The 11237-nt window shown below is 44.3% G+C and overlaps 1 protein-coding gene across 1 annotated transcript in view; it reads left to right on the forward strand.

The window, feature by feature from the left end:
* Positions 1-11237, forward strand: part of ZDHHC17 (zDHHC palmitoyltransferase 17) — a 134212-nt gene that overhangs the window by 49672 nt on the left and 73303 nt on the right. Inside the window, exons 6-7 of the mRNA XM_032805454.2 lie at positions 8643-8707; positions 9366-9528. Of these exons, the coding sequence (XP_032661345.2) occupies positions 8643-8707; positions 9366-9528 (228 nt within the window). The remainder of the gene's footprint in view (positions 1-8642; positions 8708-9365; positions 9529-11237) is intronic.

Here is an 11237-nt window from a genome sequence, read left to right on the forward strand (position 1 = left end):
CCTCTCCTCACCCATCTTGTACATCTTAAAGAACTTTTCTCATGGGAGATTGTTTAAACAAGATGTGGACTCCTTCATTCAACTGGGATGGGTAGAGGAAATGCCACAGAGTTCAGAGACAGGGGATTTTATTCTGTTTCTTAAAAAGAAGAAAAGGGTTGGAGACCCATCCTTGATCTTTATCTCAAACTTCTCTGGCTGTTTCAAATTCCATATGGCTACACTTGCTTCTGTGATCCCCTCTTTGGTCCCATGGACTGGTTCATGGTGCTCTGTACCTCCTAGGCTCTAGAACAAACTGGTGGAGTGACTCATCAGAGATTTATCTGAGAACCATGAGTCATGCCTCAAGATTGTAGACCTGCATAAGCCTCTTGCACGAATAAGGATTTACAGAAGTGCCTGAGCTTCTGTTCCAGGGAGACATGAAACATGAGTGCAGTTCCCTTTTGGATGCCCTCCTTATTCTGTAGGCTCCTGGTCTATTATATACCTGTACATCAATGCCCACGATACCCAGGTTCTTCAGGAAATGGAGGCAGTACACAGTTCAGGTCTTTATGATAGCACAAACACGGGCCAGACAATTTGGTACTCAACTTTTATTAACCTGTCAGTATGGAGGAGACTCATGACCTTGCTGGTCCTACTGAATCTGGTCTTGCAGAACAGTGGCCCAATCCTGCATCCAAATCAGATATCCCTGAATCTGGCATCTTGGATGCTAGCTAGTTGACATCTGTAGAAAAAGCTGCTCTGCTGCATGTTCAAGACATGGTCCAAAGAAAGAAATCCTGGACCAGAGTGACAAAAAAAGCCCAGTGGAAGAGATTTTCTATGTGGACAAGGCAGCATGGATTTCTCCAGTAGCAGCTCCAATTACAGTTGTACTGGACTATTTATTTCCATTAAAATTATAAAGTGTTTACCTCACTTCAGTAAGAACACACATGGCAGTGATCTGTGTGAACCATCCTCCTGGACAAGGCTACACCTCTCATGGTGGCAGAATTCCTCATGTTTTCCTGTCATCAGAGCTCTCTGCCTCTCCAGCTCCCAGAACTGCCTGGGATAGGGGCAGAGGCGGGGCAGGGGGAAGGGAGTGGAGAGAGCAGGCAAGCAGGGCTCTGTGCTTCACTAGTACTGTGCGAAAGCTTTTATCAGTTTCGCTAGCAGAAAGTGAAATTGACAAGAGCCGTTTGGACAAGCAGCCAAGGTGCCAACATTATGATTTTCCTATTGAAAAATCAAAATTTTCATGTGCAAAACATCAGTTTTGCAAAAAGGGCATTTTTAACCAGGAATTTTTGATCATTTCTAGCTGACTGGTATATATTAATCCAGTTGATGGCCTTCGGACCCTTTTAGAATGCTTTGTTGCCATGCAAATTGAGATATACCCTCTTTGCAGTTAACCTAGAACGCATAGCTGATCATAAACATAACTATAGAATACTAAGTATTAAAATTACCAAGATTTACTGAGGAGCCACCATGCGTACTGGACAAGTTGGACACCATCTATCACAGATACAAAAAGGGAAATTAGGTTGTTTGAATAACACGGTTCTTATGGTGCAGTTGTAATGAATTTAAGGCAGCCCACATTCAAGAATTGAAGGAAAATTAGTTACAATAATGTCAAACAGCCCCAGTGGCTCAAAACCAATAATATAATTTATTTGGTGATGTTACAAAACCAAAAATATTACAGGAATTGGGCTGGGGATCAAGTAACTAGTTAGCCATGATACTTAAACTTTTTTTTAAGTATCAGCCAGGCTCCAGACATTGCAGAAAGTCAGTCAGTCATTCTTCTAAGCATACAGCTTGTTTAAATTTACATGAGAGAATATAACCAGTGGTCTGTGATATATTCCAAGGGTTATATGTGTGGGCATGTGTACACATAATATCTATTTTGTTTAAAAAAGTAATTTTTTTGTTGTTGGAGATAACATCCTTTTCCTACCAATAAAGTTATTAAAAGCAGAATGAGAAGAAAAATAAGGTATTTTAAGTATTCAGAAAATAAAATAAAAGGCTACTAATACACAAAAATGAAAAAGAATGAAAACATGTTTTTACTATCCATTAAATGGTTATCCACAAATAATTGAATACAAATACTTTACATTTATTCATAGATGCATAGATGGTAGGGCTTGAAGGGACCTCGAGAGGTCATTGAGTCCAGTCCCCTGCCCTCATGGCGGGACCATATACTGTCTAGACCATCCTGATCCTACTCTTAAATATCTCCAGAGATAGAGATTCCACAACTTCCCTAGGCAATTTATTCCAGGGTTTAACCACCCTGACAGTTAGGAACTTTTTCCTAATGTCCAACCTAAACCTCCGTTGCTACAGTTTAAGCTGTTGCTTCTTGTTCTATCCTTAGAAGCTAAGATGAACAAGTTTTCTCCCTCCTCCTTATGACACCCTTTTAGATGCCTAAAAACTGCTGTCATGTCCCCTCTGTCTTCTCATTTCCAAACTAAACAAACCTAATTCTTTCAGCCTTCCTTCAAAGGTCATGTTCTCTAGACCTTTAATCATTCTTGTTGCTCTTCTCTGGACCCTCTCCAATTTCTCCACATCTTTCTTGAAATGCAGTGCCCAGAACTGTTCCAGTTGAGGCCTAACCAGCGCAGAGTAGAGTGGAAGAATGACTTCTCACATCTTGCTCACAGCACACCTGTTAATGCATCCCAGAATCACATTTGCTTTTTTTGCAACAGCATCACACTGTTGACTCATTTAGCTTGTAATAACCCCTAGATCCCTTTCTGCCATACTCCTTCCTAGACAGTCTCTTCCCGTTCTGTATGTGTGAAATTGATTGTTCCTTCCTAAGTGGAGCACTTTGCATTTGTCTTTATTGAACTTCTTCCGGTTTACCTCAGATCATTTCTCCAATTTGTCCAGATCATTTTGAACTATGACCCTATCCTCCAAAGCAGTTGCAATCCCTCCCAGTTTGGTATCATCTGCAAACTTAATAAGCTTACTTTCTATGCCAATATCTAAGTCGTTGGTGAAGATATTGAACAGAGACGGTCCCAAAACAGATCCCTATGGAACCCCACTTGTTATACCTTTCCAGCAGGATTGGGAACCATTAATAACTACTCTCTGAGTACGGTTATGCAGCCAGTTATGCACCCACCTTATAGTAGCCCCATCTAAGTTGTATTTGCCTAGTTTATTGATAAGAATATCATGTGAGACCATATCAAATGCCTTACTAAAGTCTAAGTATACCACATCCACCGCTTTTCCCTTATCCACAAGACTTTGTTATCCTATCAAAGAAAGATATCAGATTGGTTTGACATGATTTGTTCTTTGCAAATCCATGCTGGCTATTCCCTATCACCTTACCACCTTCCAAGTGTCTGCAGATGATTTCCTTAATTACTTGCTCCATTATCTTCCCTGGCACAGAAGTTAAACTAACTGGTCTGTAGTTCCCTGGGTTGTTTTTATTTCCCTTTTTATAGATGTGCAGTATATTTGCCGTTTTCCAGTCTTCTGGAATCTCTCCCGTCTCCCATGATTTTCCAAAGATAATAGCTAGAGGCTGAGAAACCTTCTCTATTAGCTCCTTGAGTATTCTGGGATGCATTTCATCAGGCCCTGGTGACTTGCAGGCATCTAACTTTTCTAAGTGATTTTTAAGTTGTTCTTTTTGTATTTTATCTTCCAAACCTGCCCCCATCCCATTAGTGTTCACTGTGTTAGGCATTCCTTCAGACTTCTTGGTGAAGACCGAAACAAAGACGTCATTGAGCATCTCTGCCATTTCCAAGTTTCCTGTTTTGTTTCTCCCTCCTCACTGAGGGCTTGGCTATACTTGCAAGTGTGCAGCGCTGGGAGTTACAGCTGTCCTCTTACAGGTGTGTAGGTAAAGTGCTGCAGTGTGGCCACATTTGCAGCATTTGCAGCGCTCTTGGGAGTGGTGCATTATGGGCAGCTATCCCACAGAGCACCTTGTCCCATTTTGGCGCTGTGGGTTGTGGGAAGGGGGCAGAGAGTGCGGGTCATTCTGCTTCGTGTCTCAACCCCCCCGTGATGCATCGCTTTACATCCCAGCAATCCCTGTTTTTCCGTCTACGTTTGGCACCATCTTGACTCTCTCAACGGTTTCTGTGCAGCGCAATTTCTGTGGGAAATGGAGCCCGAACTGCTGAGGAGTATGCTGATGAGTCTTGCCAGGACATCACGTTTGGCAGTTGAGCTATTCCTTATGATCCAAAGTGATGAGTCCGACGATGATAGCGAGTCGCCTGACGCGTACGACACGAAATTGCTGCTGGCATTCACGGAAACGCTCAGCACCGTCGAACGCTGCTCTTGGGTTCGGGAAACAAGCACTGAGTGGTGGGATCACATCTTCATGGAAGTCTGGGATGGCGAGCAGTGGCTGCAGAACTTTCGGATGAGAAAAGCCACTTTCATGGGACTGTGTACTGAACTCACCCCCACCCTGCGGCGCAAGGACACGCGATTGAGAGCTGCCCTGCCAGTGGAGAAGTGGATGGCTATTGCAATCTGGAAGCTGGCAACTCCAGACAGCTACTGATCGGTCGAGAAACAGTTTGGAGTGGGAAAGTCGACCGTTGGGATCGTTTTGGTGCAAGTTTGCAGGGCCATTAATTGCATCCTGCTAAGAAGAACCTTGACTCTGGGGAACATGCAGGACATTGTGGATGGCTTTGCACAAATGGGTTTCCCTAACTGTGAAGGGGCGATAGATGGGACGCACATTCCTTTTCTGGCACCACCCCACCTAGCATCCGAGTACGTTAATCGGAAAGGGTATTTCTCTATGGTTCTCCAGGCGCTTGTGGATCACCAGGCGGGCGTTTCATTGACATTAACACAAGCTGGCCTGGAAGGGTGCATGATGCACGCATCTTTCGGAACACTAGGCTGTTCAGGAAGCTGCAGGCAGGACTTTTTCCCAGACCACAAGATCGCAGTAGGGGACGTTGAACATGCCCATTGTGAACCTTGGAGACCCCTACCCTAATGCCTTGCTCGTGAAAATCGTATAAGGGAAGCTGACAGAGCAAGGAACGTCAACTACAGGCTGAGCCGGTGCCGAATGACGGTGGAGTGTGCTTGTTCCGTTTAAAGGGGCGCTGGAGATCTCTATAAGGGAGCTAGACTGGGGAAAGCAGCATCCTGCGATATATACTGTGTGCTGTACCCTCCATAATATTTGTGAAGGGAAGGGTGAAACATTCAGTCAGGCATGAACCTCCGAGGTTCAAACGCTGGAGCTGAATTTGCACAGCAGAGAGCAGCGCTACTAGAGACCCCCAGCACAGGCTTCAAGATAAGGGATGCACTGGAAGAGGATTTCGAGGCTGAAAACCAACAGTAATGTTTTTGCTTGCACGGAAGTGAAGTGCAGTGGTTACAATGTAGTAGGAATCTGTTTTCCTAAAGCTGATTTGCAGTGCCGTTTTCTTTCCTGGGCTAAGGTATCTTTTAACTTTCTGCAATAATAAATGCTTTCAAAGCCAAGATCATTTATTGAAAAGAAAAATAACTATTAGTGAAAAGACACACAACATTTGGAACCAAGGCAGGGGTGGGTGATGAACGTACAGTCAAGAGTTTGAATATGTCCTGTCTGATGATGTGCAATGACTGCTGCACTTCAGATGCCTATACTGCGTGTGAGTGCAGAGTGGTAAGGGTCGTAGTCTCATAGGGGTTGGTAACGTACAGGTGTTGGAGGCAGCTGGTGAGTAGGAACCTGATGCAGGGAAGGGGTTTGGCAGCTGAACACTGGGGCACAACTGAAGAGCTTGCATGGCGGCGGGGGAGGGACATGTGTAGTGCTCGCCGAATGCTCGAGCACTCTGAAGAGAGTCCGCTGCGGCGCCAGGATGCCTCAGCTGCTTTGTGCTTTCTCCTGGCCGCTTGCGTTTCTCTGTCGGAGTCCTGCTTCCTTCCTCCAGTTTGCAGTTTTTTGATTCTCTTAGGCAGAGGATCCATAATGGCTTGCAGCAGGTCGTCTTGCTTTTCGCGGCTTCTTCAGAGGTTTTGGAGTCTTCCGCTGTTGAGAAATACAATACATCCCGTGACAACCAACTGATTTCCTGAGAGAAACTAACAACCATTGCGACCTCCCAGAAAACACCTCATCTCAAGCCACATGGAATGCCACACAGTGAAGGAGTTTACAGTCTTCACTTTAGCATAATTTTCCCATACCAAAGAGAGCGCACATAACCCACAGGAGCCCGAAATGTTGCTTCTGGGCTGCACTGGGGTTTTTGTGCGTTGGGGAAAGCAAACAGCTGCAGGGGGGACCTACACTGAACAGGCTCCCAACATTTTCCACAGGAGTTGATGCTGCAAGATATCTCGCTGCTGCGGGTCACCTGGGAAGAGCGGGAGGGTCTTCTACAGCAATGCGGATTCCGCCCTGGCCCCTGTGCAGTTTACCTGTGTGCAGCAATGGTCCCCCCACCCCTCGCGGTACAGTGGCGTAGAAACGTTAGCCTGACTGGGACAAGGACCACAGTGGCTCTCCCAATAAACTTGTGCAAGCGCATTGTCCACGCTCTGGCTGAAACTTTTGAAGAGATTACAGAGGCTGATTACCGCGACGTGATAGACCACATCAATGGGCTATTCCACATCTAGGCATGCATGCATGCAGCTCTAACCCTCCCTCCTCTCCCGAAACATTTCCATCCTGAAAATACAAGCCGTTTGCCGGGAACCCGTTCCTCTGCCTGTCCTTCACCAAGTACCGGCTGCTGCGACTGGCTACCTTCCTCCTGGCTTGAGAAGAGCTCCTGGCTGCATGCTTCCTGGGACTACGGGGTGTCTCCCCCCATCCCAGTACCCTCAGTCTCGGTTTCCTCCTTCCCCCCACTCCTTCTCCTCCTCCGCCTCCCCCCCTCCCAGCTCTGAAGTGTCCATCATGGTCCTCGGATTGGTGGTGGGGTCACCCCCAAGTATCGCATCCAGCTCTTTGTAAAAACGGCAGGTCGTGGGGGCAGCACCAGAGCGGCGGTTTCCCTCACGGGCTTTGCAATAGGCACTCCGCAGCTCCTTCACTTTAACCCTGCACTGCAGTGCGTCCCAGTCATGACCCCTTTCCATCATACTCCTTGATATCTGCCCATAGGTATTGTAATTCCTACGGCTGGAGCGCAGCTGAGACTGCACAGCTTCCTCCCCCCAAACACTGATGAGGTCCAGCGTGGAGGCATGGTCACCTGGAAAGATTCACTGATTGCACTCCACACCTGGCTGAGCAAACAGGAAGGGTTATTTTAAATTCCTGGGGCATTTAAAGGGCGGCTCACCTGAGGCCAGGGTAGTAGAGTTCGAACTGATGAGCAGAGTGGCTGAACAGGCATTCTGGGATACTTCCGAATACCTCAGGAGGCCGAATACCTCAGCGCTTTTGGTGGCCACACTGGCAGAGCAGCACTGCATCACCAGCGCTGCAGTTGTTATTCCCCAGGGAGAGGTAGAGTACAGCCAGTGCTGTATCCAGGGAGATACAGCGCTGGATGTGCCTTGCAAGTGTGGACGGTGTGTTAGTTGCAGTGCTGTAACGTCACCACCAGCGCTGCAACTCTCCAGTGTAGCCAAACCCTGAGCAGTGGGCCTACCCTGTCCTTGGTCTTCCTTTTGCTTCTAATGTATTGATTAAAAGTCTTGTTGTTTCACTTAGCCAGCATTTATCATTCTGAGAACCTAACATTGTCACTAACTACCTTCTGTTGCCTCATTCATTTCATCTAGCTAAAATATGTTATAACATGGTAATGTTTAGAATTGTCATATTTAAAAATTTCCTTACAAGGATTCTTTCTGTCAGTTAAAATCATTCGCAAGTGCACTTTACTGCAATATCGCTTTTTTATGGACTTGCTCACTAATTTTACAGTTAAATATGTTACTTGTGCCAGTATTCCTCAACACTAGTTAATACAAATATCCTGGAGGAGAGAAGGTTAATTCAATACTGATTTTTGTAGATACAAAACCTGGAGTTGTAAATACGAATGATGTATTAAAATGCAGAAGTGCTTGATTATGCTTCCTGCAAGCGTTCGTCAAATCATAAATATTAGGGTATTATCTTATTTATGCAGGCACAGAGGGTAAAAAGGGTCTCTTGCTCCCAGGTTTCACATTGCACAACTTCATTATATTTTGTTTTCTTGTGAAGCATCAGTTTGGCTATATCTGTACTGCACTGCAATATGGACTATGGGGCTGTGAATTGCAGCACCCACCAGAGAGTTGTGCTGTAATTCACCCATGTGGTCACTGTTGGCATGAACTAAAAGGTACCTAGTTTGCATTAATGATGGCCTTTCCAGACCAGTGTTATGTTAATGCAAACTAAGTGTCTTTTTGTTTGCACCAGCAAAGTTTGTGGGGCAGTTACAGCACAGCACTTTGGTGCACTCTGCAGTTCATACCTCTGTAGTCCTAGTTGTTGGGCTGTGTAAACAAGCCCTCAGTGTCTACACTGAAGATTGGATACCAGAATTAAATGACCAATATCTGATCCAACATGGCAAATTCTGTGTTCCTGTAGTATACTGAAATGTTATATTTTTTACTTACCTCACTAATGCTTTTCTTTTTATCAGGATGTAGATATGATGGATCAAAATGGAATGACACCTTTAATGTGGGCAGCTTACAGAACACATAGGTAATAAACTCATTATAATACAGACCTGTTCAAAGCACTCTGCCTTAGTCAGACAATATAAAATACAAAAACAAACAAGTCACTGTCCTTTTAGCTAGCTAAATTAGTCTCACAATGCCATCAAACCTACTAAAATTTGCCTGATTTGTGATGATTAGTGAAGAAGAGAGGATGTTGTTTGACATTATTACTGTGTTTTCTTCCTTCTCCCTCCTCTGCTTCTCCTTCTTCTATAGGAGTTTTGTGATGATGAGAAACGAGAAAAGTTTCATACCCTCACTGCTATGCATCAAATACGTAGATATTTGCATGGTATTACATGTTTGTAATGTTACTATCACTTTTCTGTGTTACATGGGAAAATAAGAATTTATATGAAAATATGTGCTCTACTACCATCTAGAAGAAACTTTGGTACACTTATTGATTAATTTATAGTCCTGTGCTGATTCCATTGGGTTCAAAAGTAGTTTTATAATTTATTTCAGTGGGAGCAGAATTGGCCATTAGTACATAACACTATAGAAAAGAGGTATTCTGATTAATATTATCCGAGTTGATACACTAAGATACTTAAGTAGATCAAACTCGTGGACAAACAAAGTCCATTGTGATTTTTTAATTCTTTATAGATCTAATCAAGCTTTTATTTTTCTAGTGTGGATCCAACTCGATTGCTGCTTACTTTTAATGTTTCCATTAATCTTGGGGACAAATATCACAAAAATACAGCACTACATTGGGCTGTGCTAGCAGGAAATACTACAGTCATTAGTCTTCTACTAGAAGCTGGAGCTAATGTTGATGCCCAAAATATCAAGGTAAACATTTTAATCTTTTATTATAAGTGATGTACAGTAATACAGAAATAAAGTAAAATCTATGACTCTTGAGTATTACTAGAAGTTAGATAATTGCTAGGAGGTGAGATGGGTCGTGATGATACTGAGCAAACTATGCAACTATATTATATAAATTTGGGACCCATTTTTCAGCAAGAGTAGCCCATACCTTCTATTTCTGCATCTGCAAAAATACGTTTGTGAGGATGTGTATCTGCAAAAACACATAAGCAGTTGTTTTGTGTATTCAAAAATGTGCACCTCAGTTTTTGTGGGAGCATATGCTTCTGAGTATAAAACTGAAAGACTGTGATTGAAAAATGTAATCTTGCTAAAAGTTTTGGGGTGATTTGAGGTGTGGGATATTTGCTGTTTTCTGGAAAGAGGACAGAAGCTCCAATTTGCCACCATCTCAAAAGGCAGTCAGAATGTTCCATAACTACAGAATATTGGTTAAAGGAAAATAATTGTCTCACTTCTCGCATGTGACTAAGTTTTGCTTGATGGTAGGGATGGGGTGGAGTCATCAGGGAACCAGTTTCAGTTCTGTGGTTTAGCACTAAACAGCCAAGTAGCTGCACCAACTTATGCCACTAGCATAAAGTCCCTATGTCTACACTGAAATAAAAGACCCATGGCACAGCTGGCTTAGGCTGCAGGGCTATAAAACTGTGATGTAGATGTTTGGGCTGAGACTGGAGCCTTAAGGGGGGTGGGTCACAGAGCCCAGGCTCCAGCCTGAAGCTGAACATCTACACTGCTATTTTCAGTCCCCCAACCTGAGCTGTGCAAACCAGAGTCAGCTAACCTGGGCTCTGAGACTGCGCCACTGTTTTTTTATTGCAACGTACCCTAAGGGATCAGTAGATAGTTGGAATAATGGAGCTGCAACACCTCAGCCATTTACCAGCACACCCTGTATGCTAGAGTTGTGTCTGTTGGTATAAAAGCAGGCTCTACTGCTTGTGCATGCCAGAGATGTGTTCATCTCCTCAAGGGAGATTCTCCAGTGGCCATTTTTAGCTTGAATTTTGGGTGGCACAATAAGGATGGACAGACTGGAAAACTCAGTCCGATATTTGCAGTTATAACATACTCCATGTGGTATAGGTCAGTTAATTTGTTATATGGGTTCATTCAAGGTGATCAAGGCATTTGTCTTATGTTGTCAGCCACAGAGGCAATCAACTTATGAACTTTAAGTAATGTACATATTTTATTTGAATTCACACAGTATTGTTAAGGGTATCCATTTTCTTGGCCAATGTGGGTCAGACCCACAAACAAGTGCAATATAAGTTTATAGCAATTGAAGCTGTGTTATTGCATTCTAGATGGTCACAAATCTTGGTGATCTTGAATGAAAATTCATCACAAAGTCTACATTGCTTTTTTGTGCTTTGAACCACGGGTGGGCAAACTTTTTGGTCTGAGGGCCGCATCAGGTTTCTGAAATTGTATGAATGGCCACTTAAGGGAGGCTGTGCCTCCCGAAACAGACAGATGTGGCCCGGCCCCCGCCCCCTATCCGACCTCCACTCCGCTTCTTCCCTCCTGACGGCCCCCTCTGGGACCCCTGCCCCATCCACCCCCATCTTTCTGTCCCCTTCCTTCTCCCGGACCCCCCACCTCATCCACCCCCCCCTTCCTGACTGCTCTCTCAGGACACCTGCCCCTTCCAGCCACCC

This window comes from Chelonoidis abingdonii, chromosome 1, assembly GCF_003597395.2.
Source record: "Chelonoidis abingdonii isolate Lonesome George chromosome 1, CheloAbing_2.0, whole genome shotgun sequence".
In the NCBI taxonomy this organism is placed as follows: Eukaryota; Metazoa; Chordata; order Testudines; family Testudinidae; genus Chelonoidis; species Chelonoidis abingdonii.